This window comes from Sphaeramia orbicularis, chromosome 16 (genome assembly GCF_902148855.1).
Source record: "Sphaeramia orbicularis chromosome 16, fSphaOr1.1, whole genome shotgun sequence".
Taxonomy (NCBI): Eukaryota; Metazoa; Chordata; class Actinopteri; order Kurtiformes; family Apogonidae; genus Sphaeramia; species Sphaeramia orbicularis.
This window is the reverse complement of record NC_043972.1, coordinates 31,695,597-31,722,355: the sequence shown is the minus strand read 5'-3', so window position 1 is coordinate 31,722,355 and position 26,759 is coordinate 31,695,597. Positions and strand designations below refer to the sequence as shown.

Sequence of the window (26,759 nt, the reverse complement as noted above, 5' to 3'; positions counted from 1 at the left end):
TAAAGGTAGTCTCCTCTGGACCCATCATGGATTATGTCTTGTACATTGCCTTTGTCTTGTCACATCATCAGTGTCTTATGTGTCCTTTCAACTTGTTGCACTAGGTCTCTCTCCTCCATTTATCATAGCTTTTATTAAATACTTTCAGAGAGCATTCATCAACAATCTTTACATTTCACATTATTCTCATATATTTTACTCTGACCCATTTTGGTACTTGGAAGGTGGCAGTTTTACACTAATGTTCTGCCTATAATCAATTCAAAATTTCAGCAGTTCTCCATATTGAGGAAAAACAGCCAAAATGAGGCAGTTATATAAGGGTTTAAGATGATTATTCTTCACATACACGGTTTAATGATGCATTTTAATGCTCCTTTCATGCTTTTAAGATGCATTATGAACTTTATATGTTTATATTTTGATTGTGTATTTATGCCAGAAGCCAAAGACTAATCACCATTTCATATAACTATAATGGACAATAAAGTTCTCTTTTTCTTCTTTCTTTTTCTTCCATCTTCTGTCTGTCTCAGCTCCACACATACTGTACATGTTTTGTATCTGTATTATCAGTGGCTTGTTGTTGCCACCTAGTGGCTGATTTACCAGAGGAAAAATTACACCAGAAGACGTGTTAGGTTTGGATGTGTGTAGACCAGTGTTTCTCAAATTATTATTCTAGGAATAAACTTTTTAAAAATGACTATTAGAAACTATTATAATCCAGTTTTGAATTTATCTATAAAATGTGACAAAAGTGAATTCATTCATTTTATATATATATGTATATAAATGTACCCTCTGCAAAAGACATTCATTAAAAATTTTTTAAATATATCTGAAAAAATTGTTGCATCACACTGTTTTCACTCAACCAATCTTTTTTTTAACGCAAAAAGCAGAAATTATAATTCTATCAGGAGGATAATACCTTAATAGAATTATCATAACATTACAAATATTATCAAAACTACATGTTTTATTTAAAGATTTTGAAATGCAGTTTTTTGGTGACCCAAAAAACATCCAACAACCTATATGCTGGTCACAAGAGACTCTTTGGAAATAGATGGCATACACTAACAGATTATTTTAGTAATATGCACAAACAAATTTTAGTATTAATTGAAATAGCCTGAATCCTGTGTAACAACACAGATTTCTTATTAACTTTTTGTCCTGCTTATGTGGTGCTTGTTGCTCATCACACTACCACAAACTAATTGACACACATGGGGCCACTTGCAGCTACACCTTAAACAATAGAGGAGCACTTGAGATTTTAATAAGTACCCAGAGGCAGCAGCCTTTCCCCTGAGGAGGCTCCCAACAGGCTGTCATCTAACCTGCCAATCAGGGGAAAATTAATAGATAATATCATGAATCCTTACTGAAACACACAATGATCCAATGTTTTATCGGCAGAAGTAAACAAACTGTGACTACAATGATATGAATGAACTATATAACGTTTATTAAAATATATAAAAGACAAAATACATATATGCATAATTATATCCATGATGAAATATGCATATACGGTATAATAATTATACAGTAAAATGTGTTTACATATATAGATTTTTTTATACATATAGCAAGATATTTTTGCATTAAAACTGGCAGTGGTGATTTTATACCCCCCACCCCCCCCTCCCCCACCCTAAACAGGAAACCCCTCAGTCCACAGCAGGCCTCCCGGAGGAAGCAGCCTCTATGTAAAGCACAAGAGCAGCAGCACCTTAACACCTGAGATCCATGTTTTGGAAATGTCTCACACAGAACGACACACCTACTTTGACACATAGCTTCCAGGGACTTCAACCGACAGCGTCAAGAGGGAGGGATGTTACAGTAACAGTCCTCTGATTGGTAGCTTTCTGGTATCTGTACCCCCACTGAATATGGGTAATGATGCAGTCCCAGCAGAAAATCTACATATATTCTTCCAAACTGTCCACACATAATATGACACAATAGCTTCAGAAAAAACATCCTTCTGGTCCAACATAATCTGCCATCACATTACATGATTCCCCAGTACATCTAATCTCAGGATATATCTGTATAGCTTGCAAGAGGAGAATAAAAAGATCCTGGACAGAGTGTGAGACACTCCTATGGGATGTTAAGTCCTTCAGACTGGTGTGGTGGTTGTGGTTGGTCCTGTACAGTTTCAGTCACTGCACACTGAAGGCGGTCATGTCTGGTGGTAATGGTGGTAGTGGTGGTGGTGGTGGTGTTCATGATGATGGTGGTGCTCGTGGCGCTGGACCACAGGAACCACAAACCCCGGGCTCCCAGGTGGGCCGGACGCTTGCTCTCTCTCCAGGCTTGGCAGTACAGAGGGCACAGGGGGCTGCTGCTGGGGGTGGGACTGAGGGGAGAGTGGGGTTTTGGACGGAGACAGAGCCTCTCTGGCTTTGGCCCGAATGCGTTTGCTGTGACTGTATTGCAGCGGGTGCTGGTGGTGGCTGGAGGTTTGGGCTTGGTGGGGCAGGTGGTACACATCCTGACCGCTGTGGGCCACTGCGTTGCCACTGTGCAGCATGGTTTGCAGAGGGGGGTGGTGGCCGTGACACTTAGTGGACTTCCCACCTCCACCACCCCCATTATTTCCTCCACCACCCTTGTAGGTTCCTTTGGGAGATTTGAGAAACTGCGTACCCTTGCTACGAGACTCTGTGGGGTTGTAGCTATCGCTGATGACCTGCGAGCGGCGATGGTGAACAACCTGGGGTTCGGGTTCTTGAGAGCGAGAGCGACTCTGGCTGTGGGAGCTTCGACCATGAGTCTCCTGTGGAGGGAAGGCAGGGGTGGTTCCTGAAAGACAAGTAGGAGACAGAAAGGCTGTGGTTGGTGAAGCTGTAATTTGTAAGACCGCACTTCCCCTCAGTATCCTGACAGTTAAGTCTCTAATTTTCACAATAACAATCTCCATTCATTGGTGGAAGAAATATTCAGATCAGTTACTCGAGTAAACCCATTGTGAAACACTATTCAAACACTAATGTCATTAAAAGGATGTCAGCATTATCAGCTAAATGTACTAAAAGCATGGAAAATAAAACTCCATCTATCTTTTACTATTATATATGATGTTTTTTATTCTTATTACTGCTGCAGGTATGTTTATGTATCTTGCATTTTTCTGCTGCAAATTATTTCAGGTTGAGCTCATCAGCCACTTTATATCAAGTTGTTTGGTTTATAGCAATGCATCATTCTCTGCAGTGTCAAATTCATTTTAGTTCAGTGGCCAAATACAGTCCAAGTTGATCTCAAGTGGGCCAGACAATTAAAATAATAGCATAATAACCAATATATACTGACAACTCCAAATTTTTCTGTTTGTTTTAGTGCAAAACAAGTAAAATTACATTATGAAAATGTGAATAACCTGAACAACTATAAACAACCTGAAAAATACATGAATTCTATTTTACTATTATGCTTCAGTTTGCCTTTTTCACATGTATGGTACAAATTACAGATCACAGTGGATCTACAAAGGCACAAAACAGGAACTGAAAGATATATATTTTAACTTTATGATCAAAACAACTTCTCAAGACTCTGTAACACTGTTGACTATTAATGTCTCCTGTGTCATTTTTGTACATGCAAATTCATCCCATTTATCTTCATTTATATTCATTTCATTTATCACAAACATTAAAAATCAACTTCTTTGGACATATGTGGTTTTCAGTTGAATAGATGGGGGATGAAAATTGTGATCTGTTAAGTAACTAAAGCTGTCAGACAAATGTGGAGTAAACCGTACAATTGTTAAAGTACCTCAAATTTGTACAGTACTTGAGCAAAAACACTGTAGCATATTGTTAAGAGAAACTACCTTCAAATCTGGAGGTGTAGTTCTCTATTCCTGCCAGGTCCAGGTAGTGATTCCTCCTCTCTGTGTTCTCATCCACACAGTAATGCTGACCCTCAGTGGTCGGCGCCTCGTTGCTCTGCCCTCTGCTGCTATAAATAAAAAAATAAAACTCACGATAAGTCGACATTAAAATTCTGGCAGTGCTATGAATTATTTACTCTGAAACAATCACAGTGTACACAGTAGGGATTCGGACCCAGTAGACGTGGCCTGTACTGACCTGATGTAAGAAGACAGTCGTTTGTCTGCAGAACGCCCCTCCTCCTGATGACATCGATCTGCAGGGACAGAAACCAAGCAAACTCAGAACAGGAAAAAATGCACAAATGATCACCATAATGCAGAGCTAAGACATCCCAGTAGTGACTGTTTAAACAAACAGTGCATTTCTGCTAGAGGCTGTGCTGGTTTGAAGTGGGATCATGGGAGTTTTCGCCACTAGTGATGATGAAAATCTATTTGGCATGACTTAGACAAGGGGTGTCAAACTCATTCCAGTTCAGGGGCCACATTCAGCTAAATTTGATCTGAAGTGGGCCAGACCAGTAAAATAATACAGAATAATATATAAATAACATCAACTCCAAACTTTCCTCTGTTTTAGAGTGAAAAAAGTAAAATTACATTATGAAAATGTTTACATCTACAAACTATCCTTTCAAACATGGTGAATAACATGAACAAACTGAAAAAAATAAGTGTAATTTTAACAATATCATGCTCCAGTTGATCATTTACACATGTGCATTATATATAACTTACAGATAAGAGTAGGTCTACAAACACATGAAACATTTATTAACAGGTGGAATATTGTTAAAATTGCACTTCTCTTAAGACATTTCAGGTTATTCACATTTTTGGTCAAATTATACTTTGTTTTAGTGTAAATACATGCAAATATTTACATTTTCAAACAGAAAAATTTGGAGTTATGGGTATTTATTGGTTATTGGGTAGTATTTTACTGATCTGACCCATTTGAGATTGAATTAGTCTGAATGTGGAACCTGAACTAAAATGATTGTTAATATCTTCAGGGTAATTTTTGCATTTACAAATTCATCCCAAGGGCCGGACCGGACCCTTTGGCGGGCCAGATTTGGCCCCCGGGCCGCATGTTTGACACCTGTGACTTAGACACAAGCATGTTTATAGATATATTATGACAAATCTTCATATTATGCCATTCAATTCTAATGAAATGGCTGCAAATAACTTGTAACCAAAGGAAACAGGCTGATAAAATTATGTATTTCTCTAAATATTGGAAACATTTGATAACACACAGTATTTTAATATGAAAATGTTATATATATTCTAACACTAAACTTTACCGGACAACAAGGCCATATGGTCATAAACAAGGGGTAAATCTAAATCCAATCCAATCTATTCATTCATTCATTCATTTTCTGAACCCGCTTTATCCTCACTAGGGTCACGGGGTTCGCTTGGAGCCTATCCCAGCTACTTATGGGCGAAGGCAGGGTACACCTTGGACATGTCACTAGTTCATCGCAGGACTGACATATAGGGACAAACAATCACTCTCACATTCACACCTATCCAATCCAATCCAACTTTATTTGTAAAGCACTTTAAAACAACTGCAGTGGACCAAAGTGCTGTACAGAAGAATAAATAAAACCTAAATAAAAGAATAAAATACAAGAACAGATTTTTTTAAAAAAAAAAGCTAAATCTAACCAATAATGTCCCACACTACCACATCATCTGGTTCACACTCTACTGAGATCATTTTTAGATATTTACCTGTCCCTGTTTCTTTTCTATGGCTTCTGGGCTCTGGTGTAACGGTCAGTTTCACTCGTAGAGTCTTGCTCTTATTGTGACACGAGTGATTCACAGAGGCGTCCACCACATCGTAGATAGTGTGCATCAGACTAGACATGTCCTGTTGAGACACAAGAAATAACATAATCACTGTAGTTAATACAGAAACACAGATAATGTCGCTGCATTGAGATGAAGCACACATACACACCTCCTTTGTAACTTTGCCACTGTTGTCAAAGTCATAAAGGGTGAAGATCCACTCCTGACGGTTATCATCCTCCAGAGAAACATCACACTCCAAGTCCTGTAGATAAAAATACTTTACTAACAGAACCAATTCATAAGCACAAATAGTATGTGTTTAAGTAGTTAATAAAGTCAAACAAAGCCAAGTGTTGACATGTTGACAGCAGGGGGCAGCAAAATACATTAGATTCAATCAACACAGCTGCAATCTTCAGTAAAATCCACTAAACTTTTCTAAAGAGATCTATTTTGCATCATTTCACTTAAGAATTTACAGTTAACAAGAGGGAAAAACACTTGATTTCAAGAGTACTTTTCAGATAACTTCATATACTGTCTGAAAGCAACAACAGCGGTAACTAATGTCTGCTAGAGATCATTAATTTTTTTATATCTCTAAGAAAGCTTACACTATGGCGTGTGATTTTTCAAACAGGTTAAAAGGTTACTTCACAGGGGAATCAATTCCGCGTCATTTGTGGGAGGAAAAGCAAAGTATTGAGTTGTCGAAGGCCTACAACTATGACCTTGACTTTGTACCATTTTTGAGGAAAAATGTGAGCAGCCGCTGCTCTCAGTTACAACTTCTTGGCAGTAACTTTGAATCAGATGTATCTGGTAACATGGCCATAATTGGAAAAATAAACATCTGGAATATAGGCCCTGCTGCAGGCATGGCGGAGCGCTGACACCGTGTAAAAAGCAGAGTGCATGTACAAGGGAGAAGACTCCAGGGAGAGAAGCAGCCCTTTATGGTTCTGAAATATCTCTGCAGCTTGCATAACCTGGGTTGATCACCAAAGGGTAGATCTAATCACTTCTCAAAAACGTGCAAATCTAAACATTATAATGTATGTATTCTGTTTATTGGTCCCTAGATTCAGTCAGGATATGGGCTGGAATAGTGTCAACATATATGCAGACAAGCTGTGATGGAGGTTATTCACCGTACATTTATTTATTCTCTGACCTTGTGTTTAAATAATTTTCACTCACTTGAACATAAAGCAGGTTCAACTCTTGGCTGTTGGCAGAAACAGAACTTTTCCTGACATAAAAAAATTCTCTCAGGTCAAGCTACATTCATTTACTTCTGCGTGTTTTCGCCTGCTGGGAAGTCCCTGACCGACAGCCCAGTCTAGTGCAGACATACAATCCTTCAAAACTCACACCCAAGTTTTTTGTTTTAATTATGAACATGTAGACAAAAGGAGTTGAATATACAAAGTTAAATCCTAATGGTACCACGCTCCCCCTCTGTACCGCACAGCACACATTGTAAACTCTACAAATCCCAACTACTTGTGTTGCAATGCATTGTTACATTACTGCGTACATCCAGACTGATGCGTTTCTTCCCCGGAGCTTTGGTGGAGTCTCTAAGTATTTCTCTCTCTCCGTCATCTGAGTGCAGGTACTGTAGGTAGCTTTCACAACCCTCAGCTTTCTCGGGAGGAAGAACCACTGGAAACAAAACAAAAATACACTAAACACAAACGCAGCTCCAAAAAACAATCTGCAACTTCAAGTTTTACAGAGTTCCTTATCTCCAGTGTATTAGGATTGGACATGGAAAATGCATAGGCCATTCACACGACATAATAATCTTATCACAACTGTTTGAGCTAGAACTAGGTTGCTTTAACACAGTAATTTTCTTCATTCAGCTGTGAGAGAACAGCTGTATGAAACTAGCAAAATGTCACATTTCATCACTATTTCCAGATCATTTTCCATCCTTTGAAACTGAACTAGAATTCTTGTCATTTCAAGTCACTCAACTTCTATTGTTTTCTTTCACTATTGGTAATTTCTTTATTTTTATTTCCTTCCCAGACTTTGTATTACTTATTTCATATATACCTTGTGGAATTTTTGTTTTCAAAGGTTAAAGTGCAAAGAGAAATGCAAATGTAGTGTTGAAATGGCAATAATTGGCTCTTCTTTATTACAAGTACAGTATGTGTATGAGTAAACTATTGTTAAGTTCATTTCTACTACAAAGACAATTGAATTCTGAGAGCCCTATTAAAACATGCACCTAACATATGTCCGCAATGTGTTATGCATGTATGGCATGCATAATTAAAACATAGCAACATCTTAGTATAATATATGTATACAGATCTTATCATGCACATGTATACTAGAGTTGAGTAATGCAACATGCAACATAATGCCATATGCTATAAGAAAAAATAATGTTTTAAAAAAAAAAAAAAAAAAGGCCAGATTTGAGAGGCCATTTTAGTGCAAATTAGTCAATTTTGTATTCTATTTTCACTGTATGAAATATAAAACTTCTGATAAATTTTTTTGTACCACACAAATTCCCCCATGTCTGCAATAGTAGCAGGAGCATCTGTGTAGCTCCAAAATGCTTCATTTATACACATTTTACCTTAACAGTCTTGATGCTGCTGCACCTTGGATATTGTGTTTTGGTATTTTAGAATTTCAATATTTCAATTAATTCTTCGGCCATAATATGCCCCTGTATACAGCAACATTTGCACAACATTACATTGAATTGAACAACATTAGAATGTTAGGTCTGCAGCTCCAAATCTATCAATGAGTAAATTACATCCTTCTTAACCTACCCTCTAGGGGACAGTGTTGATCTATGAATTGTCCTTCCTTCAGCTCACCATTCGGAAACTCCTGGGACATGGAAAGAAATAAAGAGAGACAGAGAGGAAAAGGGGGGGGGGGGTGTCAGAGATGTAAGTGAATCTACAGTTCAGACCACAGACACAGAGAAAACAAACAGTTCCAGCTAAAGCATTTCCTACTCAGATGAGAGGGAGAGGGCTGGAGGCTCCGGCGGGGCCAAACACTTTGAACATCTGCACGCTTATTGTGTTTCACTGTCTGGGACGCAGAGAGCACAGGCTCAGCCAAGCTTTCAAGATTCCTCCAAGCCCTTCAAACGGACCTTCGCATCCATCAAAAAACCCATAATGCACTTCATCATCTGAGCACTCTCTGAGCCAACCTGTTTATTCTCATCTTACTTGACATGGAAGTCTGTGAGGAGACTTTAATGGAAGAAGCCCAGAGTTTAGGAAAACTTTTGTTGTCTTTTTCATTGAAAACTTGACTCAGAGAACTTTTACATTTGGTTTATGTAAAGCAAACCACACAATGAGCTCTCAGCAACATGTGTGTATTTATTTTGAATGGAGAATAATTGCCAGATGGAAATTTCCACGCAGATAGGATGGGACTGATTAAATACACGATTTCATAGCTGTAAAACAAAAGGGGGCCTAGAGGGTTGAACGGGTGGGGAGAAGGGGAAAGGTTCTGCTGTCATATGTGAATAATCTATATCCTGCATAAAACAGAATCACAATGTATTCATAAGCCTTCCGCACATGTGCTAATGAAGAAACACACTGAGGCAAAGGCAGCAGGGTCTCAGTGCACACACACACACACACACACATACATGCACACACATACACACACAGTTGTTAATTACAATTGGATTGTGGAAACAATGAAAATTAAGTGCAGCACAGGCCCGAAACCACAACTATTTAAACAACAAATGATTCATCTTATTTACGTCATTCTCAGTCCTCTAAGCTGCTCCACACACACTTTGAAATAAAATCTCCCCAGATTGAATCAAGGAGCCCCAGCACAACGAGACAAATAAAAAACAGATAGATGCTAGAAAACAAAAGAACTCCATGTACCTTCAACAGAGCGAGAGTCATAACATCTGCATGCATTTAGGTGAACGAGCCCCCCCCTCTTCCCCTCCACTATTTCTCAGAGTAATGACAGCGCCAGGCCCTGTGGTTCTATTTAACAATCTCAAAGCCCGTGATTATTCCTCACTTCAGAGGATGATACCTTCAGCCTGTAATCTGGCCCTGACCTTCACCGCTGAAGGGGGATCTGGTGGAGTCTCAGGGTCAAGGCTCGGACACCCCCTGTAAATTGGCCACCGGAGACACTGAGAGAAAACAGTGAAAGAATGGGAGCTTTGCATAGAGGAGGGGAGGGAAATGGGGGGGGGGGGGCAGGAAGTAAGCGGAAGGAATAAAGAAGAAAGAAGGAGGGGAGGAAAGAGGGCACAAAGGGGAGAAGGAGGAAAGGAAAGATAAGGGGAACAAAGATGGGAGAAGAGAGGAGCTGATAAGAGTAGAAGCAGAGGAGGATGTGTTTGTTTGAGGGGAGATAGGGCCTATCTGCTGCTCACTCCAGTCCCTGGGAGTTCAGTGGGAGAGGTGGAGGTGGATTTTTACAGACCCTTGAAGGCTTCTGGGAGAGGTGGAGACAACTGGTACCGCTCCCTGGGCCCCAAACAACCAGCAGTCTTTAATCAACAAATACACATTGGAAAAGAGGCAAGCGTATGCACATTCATACATGACACACACACACACACACATGCACATACACACATTCACACACACCGTTTCCATCTTTTGTGGTTCCTGCAGCCAAGTTGTTGTTTCCTTTCTACACTGGATGCTTTTATCTCTCTTCTTTGTACTGCAGTCCCTTAATGAAGGGCAGTATGTAAGGAAGAGGGAGTTCATGCAGACATACTGTTCTGCTGCTCGGAAGAACTTCAAAGCAAACCATCGATTCTTCTCATCCTTGTTCCCGTGAGACTGCAGAGCAAGGTATAAGCACCTCTAAATGAGAGACAGGCTTCAGCACTAAGTATAATGAAACAAATCAATCAACTAACTGCCATAAGTGAATCTCGTCTCTAATTAAAATTCATGTATCAGACGGCGTCTTGCTGAGCACATAGGGAAAGGAGGGCTTGTGCCGAACACATGGCTCCTCTGCAAAATAACAGCACCCACCAGCACCACCGCCACCTCCACCTTCATGCTCATTACATCCACTGGGAGAGCTAATGAGAGAGCAGGCTGGGTCTGACCACAGTCTGCAGTTTAACGTCTAAACACATGGCATCTCCATCCACATCGCCCACAGTGTCGGGCCTCAAATCTGCCCACCACATGTGTAATTAACTGCTTTCTGGCATCGAGACGTTCTCATTCTTTCACTATCAGATCACAAACTGCTCTGTAGGCAATGCAAAATGTGCGAGCACTTTTGGGCAAATGGTTTCTTGTTTTCCACCGGCGGCATACACCTGAAACCCACAATATGTACTGCTACAAAGTATGTGATATTAGGTGTATGGAAGACAGATTGGAAAAAAAAAATATGAGGGGCAGATGGTTGAAAAAAATGACAAGGAGATGATAAGGTATTAGATCTGTTTTAAAAAAAACACTAGAAATATGCGCTGACACTGTTCCATGTAAACAGGCTCTGTCTTCTCAACGCTTTGACATAAGAGACAGACAGAGAGGTGTGTGATGTTTGTTCCTGTTTAATGCAGCAGTTCTGCCAAGCTTCCCTAAAGCCTCAGCCTACTGCCAGACTTTTATGTGGGATAGGGTAACCAGGGGAAGCTTTCATAGCTCCCTACCAGGTGACATCAGACATCCCCCAGCAGCCTCTCTCTCTCTCTCTCTGCCTCCCTACCACCCATCCTCCCTCTGGAAAACACTGCACATCTTTGTTCTCACATACCCCCTTTAGCTCACCCCCTAAATATAAGTACACACGCTTCTTTTAGTCCATTCTTCAAACCGTATGATGCACAAGTGATTTTGTAAAATCATCTTCACAAACAGGACAGACTAACACGAAGGCTGTTTACAAAGTTCCTCTGGCCTCGGGGTATGAAATATGGCAGTTTGATCAGATGTTTGGATGCACATCCAAGTACAAACATATGCTAGAAAAAATTACAAAAACATAATACTCTCTGGAAGCTTCCTTGTATATGTTTGAAGCCATGTGGTTTTGAAAATTCTTCTGAGGTCTCATTTTATATGAATTGTTGAGTAGCTAGCTACACATATTGTGCAAAAACTGTTAATACTATATACTTAATTTTAATGTTTGGATTTTCTTTTTTTTTGTTTGTTTGTTTTTTTTCAGAAAGTCAGTGCCTGCATATCAAATTGTGTACGCCCTCATTCAAACTTGACCAACAATCTGAGTTATTTCCTTAATTTAACACAGAGAGTATCTTGGGAAACAAAAACTTTAGCACCTATTCCTCCAGAATGTACACAGTTTCGACAGATACAGTCACCTGGACTTGACACTTGCCCCAGAAAAGCCTTGAAGACTGCCAGCCAATTCCCGATCCTATTGGGAATTAGTTTTGGATGACTTTGGGGTTCCCCGGTGATGAAAATGAGGATTGAGTAGTATCAATATAAAGAAAAGAACACCGCTTTGTAAACAAACTGCATACTCTTTGCCACAGAATGAAACTAGAGAGGGAGTGGGGCCATTGAGAAATAAAAGCCCTCCATTCCAGAAGAAACCAACCTGGCCTTGACTCAAAACCAGATGTGAGCGGTTACACTGAAGAGAGAGAGAGATGAGGGGTAGAAAGGGGGAGGGGGCTCTGACTAAAAATATGGGGGAACTAAAGAGAGAAGGCCCGTTGCACAACTCTGGTCTCCTCTCTTGCAAAACAGTAAAAGAACAATATGCTGATGACTTGACATCTGAAGAGCGAGCTCTCTCCCCTCTCCTTAATCAGGCTAAGTTTTCAGTCCAAGTCGGGGTAATTATGGTGCTTAGAGTCAACAGACCGGATTGGCCTCAGTTAGTATCGAGAAAGAATATTAAAACAAACACTGCTGCATAGACTGTTGGATTGGAGTTAGCGTGTGTAATAATGTTCCTCATGATTACAGTTTAAACCCTTTCTATAAGCATCGTTCTGTGATTAAGTTTAGAACAGTGCGCTGATATAATGAGTGAGTCATTATGGTGCTTTTTGAAAGGATTTGGTCTGTTTTCAAGCTAAACCAAAAGAATAACAACTGAGCTTTCAATCCTTACCATTACCAGACAGATAAATCTTGCTTTTGTGTATTAATTCAGGTATTTAATCTATGTATCAGCGTTCCATGACATGCGTTTCAATGAATGCCAATGAGATCAGAGCAGAATGCCATCCTGTCATGTGTACTGGCCCCATGTGGCCAAGATGGTCCAGATATGGCCCTTTCAAGGTAGCAGGACTCTCTCTGAGGTCAAACAGGAGGCAAACCCCTCTCCCTTGGCAGGACATGAATCATTTGGGTGAAGCCTCTTCGGTCCTAGTATAACAACAGCTGTGTGGAGAGATGAGCGTGCCTGCCTGTCTGTGTAAGAGCAGCATGTAAACCACTGAAAGTCACCCGCTCAGCTTCAATCAGAGGAGACTATCTCCTAAACTCTGCACGTCCCTCCAGCCCCCTCACCCTATCATTGATCTTCTTCTCACTTTGATTATGACCTGCTGGACAGCATAAACAAAGATTAGCATCACTGGCTGGTCATCCTGCATCTGTCACCAGTGCTGTAATCAGCTTGCCTTCATTAAAGTGGGCTTTGATAGGAGTCTGATGTAATGGACTACCCTCCTCTCAGCTGTCACACAGGCAGCTACTGTAGGGACTTGTGCTTCATACCAGTGGCTGGAATCACACTCATGAATCTGGGTAAGGCAAATGTTTTAAATTATAGACATAGAAGCTCATAACATCATCCTTAATGTAGCTGATCAACTGCAGGAACAAGAAAACAAGAATGGTTTACTAAAAAGTGAAATCAAGTTTAACCTCTGGTGCCACTCGCTGTATGACGGCACAGAGAACATGTTGTTTCAGTCAAAGTTAACAAGGCTTGATGGTGTAATGCAATAGTCTCTGCATCAACTTTTATATGACCAGCGCTCTGTGTTATATGCACTCAAACATTTAATGATCTACTCAAAAAAGCTAAGCAATGGTTCTTTAAGCAGCCAGAAGTGACAGTGAAATTTACATGTTTATTATTGTAGGATTTAAGAGTAAAACCTCTCATGCTTGCTGAACTTGAATATTTTTGCATAGCAGGCCAAAGCCAAGTCTCCAGAAAGTCAAAACTCACAGCAAGACAAGTCAAATTTCTGATAATTTAGTTTGACTCAGATCTACACCTAGGACCTTAAATCTACACTTTTGCTGATAAGAAATCCAGCATGTTAGATAAGATTAAAAACTCACTTACTATATTAAATGTAAACAAACTACAGTGAAGCAACTGTAGCAACAGGCTTCAAGGAAAAAAAAGTTGCCTGGAGAAACCAGACAGGATACAAGCAGTACAGATTTCAAACATGCAAACACACACACCCTGACAAACAAGAAAAAAGAGAGTGCACAAGGCAACGGCATATCAAAGCCAGTGTGGGACAGGCGGTTAGACTCAAACAGGATGTTCCTCTGTTTCTGGCCTCCATGTGAAATTCTGTAAGCTCCCGCGCAGGCCTCTGGCTGTTAAGCCTGGCCAATGGGGAGCGCGCCCAGGCCGATAAAGCTGAGGGGATTTGTTCCACATTCCACAGGCCCTTTAAACAACACAGAGGATCTCAGAATGCCAGGTTGTGGGCGAGGTGGCTCGGACGTCAATCCCATTATGGTCCGACTCCACCTCTCCTACAGCTGGGGTGATACTCTTCATAGCTATCCCACTGAGCAGAACGGCAATGATCTCATGTAGCCGGCGGTGTGTAAACTGGTGCATGTCAGATACAGTCAGACAGACTTTGTATTCACCTTTGCACCTTTTGTGCTCAGTGAAAACCATTTCAACAGAACCACTCTCACCTGTAACGTCACTTTCTGTGTATCGTATGTAGTGTCAAGTTCAACGCTGTGAGTCGGGTATAGAGATGTCAGTTAGAGATGTCAGATAATTGCTCTCACCTGTGAGATAACCGCCAACACCGCTGTTTTCACTGCTCGTTTTGTTAAGCTGCAAGGGATTTGAGTCACAGCTTTGAAAATCAGGTCTGGCAGTTCATGGGGGCAAGGCTCTGTGGTTGGAGGCTGGTGGAGCTACAGGCGTTATAGTGCTCCTGTGGGTGACTGAGAAATGTAAACAAACCATGTTGGGAAGGACAGCTGCATGCTAGTGTAGAAGAGCAGCATCACACTTTATATGTTGAGGGCACACATGAATGATGCTGTCAAAATGATCCACAATTGCTTTTTGGCTGCAAATATAAAGCACTCTGGCTGTTAAAGGTTTGTGGGTTAATGGATGAGCTGCCTCCTGGTTTCCCGAGCCAGTCTTCCAGGAGGATAAGAACAGGTTCAGGGTCAAAACACACAGCTCTACAGTCCACTAGTTACTGCTCCCTATGGGTAACTTACACAGAGAGGTACAGATCCATATGACTGCCCATGATAAGAGGAGCTTATGCTGCCATGACCAATCAGTCTGTAATGTAGCATGAACTCTCAACACATCCATCTGGGAGGCAGATTGACCAAACAGAAACGGGCTGCTGTTGTACTGTACTATTATTGCATTCAGCCCACAGGGGAAATTAGGCTTGTTGGCCAGAGACAGCCAAAATACAGAGCACAGCGCTAAGGATGCAACAAATAACCAAGGTTGACCAGCGAGCAGACAGGCAGAGCTTCTAATGACTCATCTGCAGTAGCCGAAATATTCTCAATAGCACTCGCCAAACCTCAAGTCCCAGGAGACTCCACTTGTTTGCATAATTGGTACTGTTCCTCCAAACTATGAAATATTTAAGGTTTCAGGCCATTCTGCCAACATAGTTTGGGAAAGACTTAAAAAAAAAAGTCTTGGCTTTACACCGCTGCACACTTCTAACAAAAAATCTCTTGAATGTGACACAATTCTGCATATTCAAAGTTAGCAGCACCCTCTTTTATTTTGGGTTGTTGTGTAACTGTCCAGTACTGCTGTCTCCTCCAGCTGGTACTGATTGCCAGTCTCAAAGACCACGAGAATTCTTGACACTGCAAGAACAGGCTTAATTCCAAGCTGTGAAGTTCCTCACAGGCCTGGAACTAGACAGGGGTCATCCCAGGGTCAACACCAAGTGTTTTCCTGACGATTCCTAAAAATATACTCCTGCTGGGCACAGGAAGCAAAGGAGACTCCATGATCGTCAGACGATGTGAAGGAAGCATGGATATGTTAAATGGATCGTTGCCAATGGGCCACTGGCTGTACTATTTTGGCATATGAAGCTCAACTTCCCATGAAAAAAGGACAAAGTTTAAAGCTGAAGATGTGATTGAGGAAAAAACGGCAGAGTATGAGCCAATTACTGATGCACCAAAAATATTCAAAGCTCATTCATATCACTGTTGAATTATTCTCAAAGAAAATGACTAGTAAAAAAAAAAAAGGATAGGAGGGTATTTGAATGATGAGTTACTTTTGAAATCATTCCTGCAAGACAGGAATTTTAAAGGCTCATGTTGCAAGCCATGAATTAAAATTTTTATTTGTGACACACCACAGAAATATGCCAAACAGAGATTCTGAGGCCACAGTAGGCGAGACTGTAACATCTGTGCTTCTTCCTTTTGGACTGAAGCTGCCATGTGTGCACTTTAGTGACCTGACAGACTTGCTGTGTGTGTCTGAAACACTGTTCTCCAGTGTGAAATTCTGGAACGTAATTCATCCATGGCACAAGCAGAGATCAAAAGGCTACGGTGCAGAGGGCAGCTCAGCTCAGCTCCACCTCCTTCTCCAGCTCAGCTTTTGCAACAGAGCCCATAGAGAGCTGCTGCTTTCTCAGCCATAATTACTGGAAACCGGGGCTATAAAGCTACGAAGGAGTATGCACTTACAAGCAGAGTTAGCTTAGCTGCTTGCATATTCTTATCTAATCTCAGGTGTAAAGCTACAAGCCTTCATGCTGATGGAGTCTTGCTCTCTATCACATAGCGAGTCTGTAGGCAGCCCACTTAAAAGCACAAAGTGTGACACTTTATGTTTGATAAAAGTTCTTGAAGTGGATTTATGCTCCACAGAGCAGAAGGTGCTGATGTGCAATAACACCTTAAAGCTGAGCACATGATACTGAGGGTAAAAGTTCAGATATCCTGATACACTGGCATTCTTGAAATGATAGGATCAGTCAGGCCCCTATCAACATGAAAAAGTAGGTGCTGGATATAGAGAAATATCTTGCTCAACAACAATATCAGAACACTCAGCAGTATTCATTTACAGGAGTCTCCTGCCTGAAATATTTGTGAAAAGACTTGAAAAACAGCTTTCATTTTTAGGAGTCTGAGTCTTATATATGAGATGAAATGCTGCAACAGTTCAAGAAATAAAAGCCAGATTTAAGAGAATATGTTTTCTTTGTGGAGCGCCTCCTAAGAGCAGATGGTGTCTCTGAACATCTTAGCAAGGGGGCAGGCATCTCAAGGAGAACTGCTGTTTATTTGAAACGATCCTTTAGGTAAACATGTTACATGGCACACAGGGCCAGGTCAGCTTTTGAAGTGGATGGGCTCAGGAAAGAAATGGGTGGGGGAAGAAAAGAAGGCTGCCTTCAGAGGAAATGAGAACAGTGGCCTCTTTCAGCACTGTTTCATCCTCTCCCTCCTTTTTTGTCACATATAGAAAGAGCACAAATGGTGTATAGGTGGTATATAAATACATCAGCACAGAATATGCGAACGGCTGAACTCTCTTTTCGTGTGGACTAGTAGAATCATTTTGCCATCATCTCTTTCCAAATTACATCCCCCCTGAAAAATTACCACCCATGACAAAAATAAACCACTTCCTTTTAATGGAAACCCATTGAGGGTTTGATGACGGGAACAGGTTTGTGTAACAAAAGCAAGTTTGCAGCCATTTCCCCATTGGAGAGGAATGTGATGTGCAGAAGGAGGTCCGGGCCTGTGCTGTCTGCAGAGTCCGATTCCAAGCTTTGAAGCTGCTAGTGTGTTTCAACAGCTAACCACTTTCAGATGGGACTGTGGCGTTTTATGAGCTGAGTAATAGCGATACCTACACATGTGCAGGCTTGGGGTCCCAAAGAGGGGAAGCTCAGCTCAGAGCACAGTGAAAGATGCCTAACTCCTCGGGGGTCTGGGTTTGGGTGTGTTTGATAAATCTTGCACTATGGCATTGTATATGAAACTGGAGAACAGGAAGGTGGATAGTATGTAAAATCTACTCAGATATGAACACAGTTCTGCTATGAATGCTTTTTTTCCCCTCAAGGTTACCTTGAACATCAAATACATATGAAGTAAAGTTACCAGGTTCTTGCATTGAAAATACAAAAAAATCATGGGGGACACATGGAATATGTCCTCTAACCATAACAGCGATGGAGAATGGTTGGTCTACATGTTATGAATACTTTGAGACTTTGCTTCAAACAGCATAGCATCACAACAAATGAGTAACAATGCCAGCAGCTCTGGGTGCTCCACTTTTAGTATACAGGAAGCCAGGGTTTGTGGTGTGTGTGGTGTTTCATTCTCTAGCCTCAAATTAGCAGGGTGTCAGGTTCAGGAATGTAGAGCATATATGAAGTTTCTAAGCATACAAGAGTAACTCTGAAGACTTTTTTATAAAAGAACAATACAGAAGGTGAATTGCTATAAGCGAGCTATGTGTTACATCACAATATGAATATATTTTTGCCATCTACATTCCATTTCTGTCTTTTTCATATGCATTTTTTGTCATCCAAGCAACAAAAGTAAAGGCATTCATCCCAATGATTTATAGTTTCAGTGTATTGTGCTGGACACTGTTATTGAGTTACCTCAGTGCTTGTATTGTGGAATATATTGTATGTTAAGTCAACATCTGGCCTTTGTGGAGACAATCTCAAGTTTCCACTGGTCGAATTTATAACAAGCTCATGTCCGATGAGGAATCCCTGGTCCTCTTTGAACAAACAAGCAAAATCTCTGTTGTTTCTTATGTTAAGTTTAAAACATCTTCATCCTCATTGAGCTGATCATATGCTCTATAATCACTCAACATGTAATTTAAACAATGTATTCAATTAACAATGGCTATAATGACAACATATAACAACATCACCAACAACCATAACTGAAAAAATATAATATTCCCCTGGCTGCTCTAAGGCTTGCGAAATGAAGTCCACTTGGAAAAGAGCTAAAGCTTTCTAAGGGGGAACAGGGGTTTATGTGGAAACATACCTTACACACTAAAATGTAATAACCTTTGAGTCTCCCGGTGTTTTACTTGGCTGGGAGACGCACAAGATCAAACACAGACTTGGATCCAGCAGCCTTTGCCAAAAATGTCAGCGCTAAGCACTGGGCTCCAGCTTCAGGTATTTTCTTTCCCCTGGCAGGGCGCAAGAGCAAAGACACAGACCAGTGTTAACCCTCGGCGGGGCTGCCCCAAACAGCCACCAGCACGCTGCTGCACCAACCACCACAGAGGAAGTGAGGTCTCCCTCCTGTCATCAACAGCCACGCCTGTCTAGGTCATGTAGTGTCACTGAAATCCTGTAATGGGATCCACTCTAGAAGTTTGGACCTTCACATATGAGTGCATTTGAGATGACTTCCACTGAAGCTACACTGATCTCACTGAAGAACACATCTCCTGACTAAAAAAAGCACAGACCTCCACCAAAGCCAGTTCCACTCTTTGTCTCGATACAATATTATTAAATCAAAACTTGTGACCTATGTTATCCATGTCTACTGTTTCTTTAATTAATTAGATTAATTAGATTAATGAACCGCTAAACAAATATCAAACAAAATTCCTCGAAATAGCCTTGGCAGTGGCCAGAAAAATTATTGCTGTTACATGGAAGTCTGATTCTCCCATTCCTTTAACCAAATGGTACACAGAGATGAACAGTTGTGTCCCTCCTAAGATCTAAGTTGGCGTAAGTCTCTCCAATGTTAAAGAAAGTGAAAAACTCCCACCCTCCATCCCATCTTATGGATCTGCTCCAAAATTTACGGGGTTCATCTTTAGCCCATGCCCTAGAGGTAGGAAAGGACCAAGTTTTCTAACAAATTTCATGAAAATTGGCGCAGCAGTTTTTGCGTAATCCAGCTGACAGACCGAATGACGAAAAACAAACAGAAGTGATCACATAACTTCCTCGCCAGAGATAATCATCAGGAAAAACAGTGACAAGAATTGACTTCAAAGTGGCGTCAGTAGGAGTGACACGGCGTCAAAAATGACATACCCTCATTCTGTGTGTCTGTTGATAAGAGCTCCTACAATGAAGGAAATGCTGTCTTTTGTTTAAATATATACAGTTCGCATTAGATTACTGTCAAGAGGATTAATGTATGCATGCTATTTCTGTGGAACATATGACATCGACTGCCGTTGTGTTGTCTCCAGTCAATATTTGATTGTTTGATACATCTACTGAGGCAGATAAACCTTCTTAAAATTCTCATGGTATTCAAAATCTCTCTGACAGGACATTTTAGAGACAATTTGACAGATTAGTGATGCTAAATGACCCACATTTTTACTTTTAATGTTTTTGCTTTAGTTGGACCATAAGGAATTATCCAAAACAAGGGCTACTTTATACTGAAATAAATGTTGGAATGGCAATCAATTAAAGTTCACTTTCTGCCGGGACATTACTGTGTTTTGACCCAATAATACATACAGATCCAGATAAATTTATTAATTTCTTAGGGGAAATTCACTGTCACATACAGGGGTGGCCAAAATTATTGAAACACTTATATATTTAAAGAGGTTTTGGTTGTTTTCTGTTGAGTTGGCCATTAAAATGCCCATAAAAAGAATGAAATTACCAAACTACCTGCAACAGAAGGAATTTGCTGAAACATTGAAAATGAGGAACTGGCCCCCTCAAAGTCAGAGAACGTGGAATAACATTAATGTTGAAGCTCTCAAGAAATATACTGACGCTATGTCAGAGAGATGTGCAGCTGTAATTGCTGCAAAAGATGCTGAATACTAAATACTAAAGTTAAAGGTGGACAAAAAAAGTTGTGAATAGACTCATTTCATCTGATATTTGTTGTATTCAGAGCAACCATCAGCATTTTTTTGGAAATATTATGAAATGAAATCATGTTTTAGTGGCAAAAAAGGTCAATATTTTCAGATCTGTCAAGTCTTATAATAATTTTGGCCACCACTGTAGGCATTAATATACTACTTTAATTTGTAAATCCATATTAGATATAGTATGGATCAGTGGTTCCCAACCTTTTTTGGCTCGTGACCCCATTTTAACACCACAAATTTCTGGCGACCCAGACATTCAAAACGAAGACTTTTTTTTTTTTTTGCTAAAATTTATTTGTTTTTGATCATGTAATAGTTTGCTATACTATGTTGCAAACAAACACTAATTTTGCATGACATTAATGCTATATAATGTATATTATTGAGGACAGAGGCAGAAAAGCCAGGTTGAGATTACTGCACAAAGTGAGAATTTTGTACAGCCAGTCCAAAGGCTGCAAATTAATACTGAACAAACAATAACTCAAACTATGAATTATGAAAGAGCTGCAGCATCTGAAACCGACCACAATTAACATTTGAAAGAAACAGTACCACAGTGCTTCAGTTTGAGCTTCACAGTTTGTCATGTCTTTTATGTATTGTTATTGCCTCTCTCAACTCACCATATATTTTTTATTAGTAGGTTTTTATTTTATTTTTATGAATTACTAGAAATTTCAGGCGCTCCCATTTGAATTCCAAGGGTGACCCCACGTGGGGTCCTGACCCCAAGGTTGAAAAACACTGGTATAGTCGTACAGATGAACTTTATGCCTTGGAGGTTCAGTATAAAAAAAATCAAGTTTTCTTTACCCACCGACCCCCTAACAGTCTGATTGTACAGTGGGACTTCCTCCTGATGTCCACATAGACCCCCCCCCCCCCATGAGCTGAAGTCACAGGAGAACTAGGGTGAAAGTGAGCAAACTGCTTCAAAGTACTTCATATAGTATAAATATTCTCAGGAAAATAAACATTTAATCAGCCTGCAGTGTTCCAGTGTCTTTCTCCATGAGGCCACACAAATCCACTTCAGCCTCTCAGTTGTTCACTCAAACATAAAGTCAGAAAGAAAGAGAGAGAGAGAGAGGGGTAGAGAGCCATGTGACGATAGACACCAGAACATGAAAGAATGGTCAAAACAAGCATCTCGCTCCTGTGACAAGTGTCGAAGCCGACCGAGTGATGATGTTTACACTGACAGAGAAGTAAAGTTTATTCTGGACAAATGGCGACTGATGTAGACGAGGCATCCAAACAGAGCAGTGGGATTTCAAAGTTAATAAAGGCAGGAAGGTGAGATCAGCGGTCATCTCAAAGCCCCACAGTGAACAAAGTGGATGAGCATCGTCATTACTCCCCTCCCCCACTACCTTTAAAACCCCTCAAATATCTCCCCCTAGAAAAAAAACACCCTTAAACCCCCACTCCCTCCCTCTCCTCCTCGTCTTTTCCTCTTCCCCGCCACCCTTGCACCCCCTTCCCACCACAGCCCCTCTCCCTGCTCCAGGATTTTGCTGTACAAACCAGGAACAGATGTCTGCCGGGGCCGTGCTGAAAGACCCCGCTGTTCTGGATGCCAGCCACATGCTTTTCATTCAGAGATGAAGGCTCACAGCTCGCCTTCTTGTGAAGCCAATTTCAGAAAAAAAAAAAAAAAAAAAGAGAGAGAGAGAGAGGGAGAGGGGTGGAAAAAAACAAACTCTCCAAATGCCTTTAAGTCTCTTCAAAAGCAATACATATATGAGCACACCTTTTTGTCCCTGTATGTATGGCTCCCTGGTAACGCTGCCATATATACAGGCTTTTTCCTGTCATTTGTGCTTGTAAAACATGTGAAAATAAACAGTCACAATGAAGAAGAAATGAAGAGGCTGCGTAGTTATATTCAGTCCACACAGCACAAAAAAAAGAATAACCCCAGTTTCACACTACTGACTCTGTGTACTGAAAAATAAAATGTCATTTGGGGCCACAACCTTAAGATTACACAGATATCCCTGCTTCAGATCCAAATCAAATACTGCAAACTCAAAATTAACACAGGGACTTGAAGATATACCCAAATGCCCAAAAGAAAAACTGTCCAAACAAAACATCCATTTTTAAGCGTGATGGCCAAATGAGGATTTTTATGTATGGGGAAAGTCTTATTCACAGATTCCAAATGAATGTTAAAAAAACATTAGCGTACAATTAGTTTAGTGAGCTGCATGGGAACTATGCTCTTAAACCTCATTTATTATTGAGTGCTATGTAACTCCATAAGTCAAAATAAATTTGAGTCTCAAAGCTTTTGCCACATCATTACATCCAACTGAATCCCTAACCGAGCCTTTTACTTCAAGTGTGATATTATTAACCTTTCAAAGTGAATAATAAACGTCTTTGTTGTGGAACTTTAAATGTTGACACACTCCCTCTTCACAAGCCAAGTCTGTGGGAAGTTTTGAGACAAAAGATGGTGCTGAAAGGCTGAATTAGCCTGTCATTATTTGGGCATTCAAGCATGTCTGTTTGAAGCTCCAAAATGAAGCAGTGTGGTTGTGTGTGCGAGGGTCTGGACTGTTGATGTGTTGATGTTTCCAGAGGTGAAACACAGTGAACCTTCTCAGAGCTCTTCCACTAATGAACACACAGGTTTGGATAAGTACAGGGTCGGGATTTGAGACGCACTGCCCCTCTGTGTTTTACATATTCTGTAATGACAAACTCTCTTCTGTTTTGGCACGGGCCACCTCCTCCGTCTCACCTGTGCTGGTGTATCTACTTTACACCTGGAGCTGACACCTTGAACACCTGCAGTGAAGTGTCAAACCAGACAAACTGCTGCCAAGTCATCTCACTGAATCATGCTGTCTTTGTCCACATTCTAATGGAGCTATAGGATTACAGTAAAATTGGGATTACGCTTTGGAGCAATATGAATGTTTAAACAAGATTTTATGTTCTTTCATCTTTTGTTATTTCTTGCAACAAAGCATTTCTGATTTTTTTTAAATGTAAAAATGACAGTTTAATTAAGGAGAATCACAGGTTTCCACAAGCTGATGTTGGAAACTGACTATGTCAATGCTTTTTTTTTTTTTCTACCCGGTAGTACTCCATCCCTCAGCCCATCCCCCAGGACAGGGTAGGGGGATAGAGGGGTGAGGGTTCGGAGGCTCCACTGATATCAGAGCCCTTTTATAACTCCCAGCTCCGCGCTTTGAAGTCACAGCCAGACAGCTCAGGAATCCTACTCCCCCGTTTGACAATGAGGAGGGGGATGGTCACAGCTAAACAGTATGTTTGACCAATCACCTCTTATATGAAATCATAAGTAATTTTAACTGTCTCTGCAGCTCATCACCCAGTGCAGTCCGGAGAGGCATACGGTGAAACCAGCAAGAGTCATATGTTGAAACACTTAAGAGGAGAAAATCAAACTGATATAAAAATCCTTATGACATACTTTAAATCCCTCAAAATAATTATACCATTAGTGCTGCTTTCTGTTTGACTTGGACGTGTTCAAACCCTAGACATGTAAGAACACATAATCCAATAATTGTATCTGGAAAACTGTCAGTGGTAACCTAATACGAGCAAAGAATTAATTAACAGTATGTGGGATCAAACAAGGAAATAGTATTACTGTGGCACTCTGGAGATAAATCCTATCCCTGTTTAAAGGAAGTCTGCTGGATGGAAGAAAAACACCACTGGGAAAGTAATCTACCATTATATTAGATGTAGATATACTGCAGGAGTCAACCATTTTATATAGCATGACACAAGCTCTATCAGTTTGTACTAATCTGAATAATACATTTTAAATTAGTCAACCAATAATTAATGAACTATTTCATGAGTTCATCTTAATTTCATAGGTCAGTTTAATCCTAGCTGAGTCATGAAATCTGTTACGGTAAGAACCAAACATTTTATTTACTCATAAAAGCAGAATAAGTGCATATACATCAGGCAATGTGGCTTTTAAATACAAAGATTCACTAAAAAAAAGAGCATTGCTACAACTAATTAAAATGAATCAGCAAACACAACTCCATAATAGATCTGAGTGGAGTTTCTTCTGCACTTTTAATCCGATATTAGTGCCACAGAATAAAAGTTAAGGGACCGGCTCATTTAATATTGGAGGTTTTCCAGCTGTTGTCTGTTAAAATCCTTGAAAAGTAACTAATGACATCAAATAAATCAGGGGCGTGACTTTGATAGAAGTGAGGGTGGGATCCTACTAGTAAGTGCCAAGCTTGTTCCTTTGGTGGTTTCCCTTCAGGGGAGTGTGAACTCCAGCTCCTCTGAAGCAGAGTAAAGTTCTCCTTTAATTTGCCATGAGTGGGCGGTTTATAGCACTGATATAATCCATAACTCTTCCACTATTACAACCACCCACCTTACAAATTGTCAGTACCTCTGTGTGAACTTCTTGCTGTTTCTGTCTGAGAAGCGGGACTCTTGTACCCCTCAAAACGACACACTAATTGAAGTGATGTAATGTTATGCCACAGAGGGCTGCCTACTGGGAGCAGCACTAGAATGGGAGGCATTGAGGAAAAAGACACAGCCCTGAGTCATGATGCCAGCAGCCACAAGAGCAAACTTTATATCCCTCAGTCTGAGAAACGACTACCTTTCCGTCCAGTCTGTGTCTGTGCTGCTGAACTGCTCTGCCAAGCTGCTTCACACACGAGGCTCATGGCTGTCATAACCCATCCAATGCTGCTGGCAGGGGAATAACCACTGCACTGTTGTGCCGGAGCCAGACATGACAGAAAGAACAACAACCTACAACTTCGCAAAGACATCAGCATGTCTTCACACATGCTTGAGAATACAGCTCTCTTCCCCTTAAGTCAAGAACTTCTCATCTCATCTTTCAAGAAGAGAGAATGTAACAGCTTCATCCAAACAACTTTGAAGTGCCTGACACACTCATCCCATCAGCAAATGCAAACACACACTCACACCTGGCACACCTTTTTCATGAATGTTAAACAGACATGGAGGATGCACATACATGTACAAGAGGAAAATGTCAGTATTCTTTAAAGCACATTTAACTGCCTCATGGTTTTACAGATGCACATAATGATTTCAAGAATAAAGTGGTTCTTTGGTTTTCATATCATCCAACACTTTTATATCTCTCTTAGAAATGCTTTTCATTGTTGTCATTACTTAGTGCAGGAAAATAAATACCAGATGTATGAAAACAGCCTGATACCTGCATGTTCTTCAGCTTGTGATCCGTCGCGCTGTACCGTTCACATTCCTCCATCCCTCTCCGGAGGAAAGCATTCACAACAAAACTGTCTCCTACGAAATAAAAAAAACACACCAAATCAGACGCTTCAAACACTAAAGTGAATCCTTTAAGAGACTATACTAGATTATGATCGGTGATAAATCCTGAAAACAATGAGCTCACGGTGAATGTTCTCTCACCTTCAGGGTTTTCTCTGCGCTTACACGCTTCAAGTCATCAAACATAAGGATGCAAAACAGACAATTTGTTGTTAGTGTCGCAACCAAATAGGTTACTATAATATTTTCTTAAGCAGTGTTTTCTACTATAAAATCTCTTACCATGTTTAGACTGAAGTTTGCCCATTCTTATTCTCTTCCTTGGATCGATTAAGGTACTCCGAAATCCGATAAGGAGAAAACAGTCACTGATTCAACATGGTCACATTGTGTTTGTCTTGCAAGAAGAATACTCCAACTTCATCCAAAGGCCAACAAATAAGCTGCTTGTTCATTGAAGCATCAGTGTGTAGAAACACAGGTACGGCTGTAAAAATAAAATGATCAAAAGAGGAGACAGGGCGCACTCGCTGTCTGACTCCAGACTTCTTTTCGCTCCAACTAAATGTGAAAGCGCTTTGAACGCAGCACGGAG

General features: G+C 40.6%; 1 protein-coding gene across 2 annotated transcripts; it reads right to left on the bottom strand.

The window, feature by feature from the left end:
- Positions 1-1,652: 1,652 nt before the first annotated feature.
- Positions 1,653-26,733, bottom strand: nkd2b (NKD inhibitor of WNT signaling pathway 2b). 2 transcript variants are annotated; one of them, XM_030159351.1, is made up of 10 exons: positions 26,447-26,733; positions 26,306-26,332; positions 26,085-26,176; positions 8,551-8,611; positions 7,284-7,411; positions 5,910-6,005; positions 5,678-5,819; positions 4,122-4,179; positions 3,863-3,990; positions 1,653-2,826 (listed from the first exon to the last, which is right to left on the bottom strand). In XM_030159351.1, the coding sequence occupies exons 1-10, from the start codon at positions 26,469-26,471 to the stop codon at positions 2,204-2,206; spliced, it is 1,380 nt and encodes a 459-aa protein (XP_030015211.1). In that variant the 5' UTR covers positions 26,472-26,733; the 3' UTR covers positions 1,653-2,203. The 2 variants fall into 2 exon arrangements, with proteins under 2 accessions (XP_030015211.1, XP_030015212.1); XM_030159352.1 differs by having other exon boundaries at positions 3,863-3,987.
- Between the last annotated feature and the right edge of the window lie 26 nt (positions 26,734-26,759).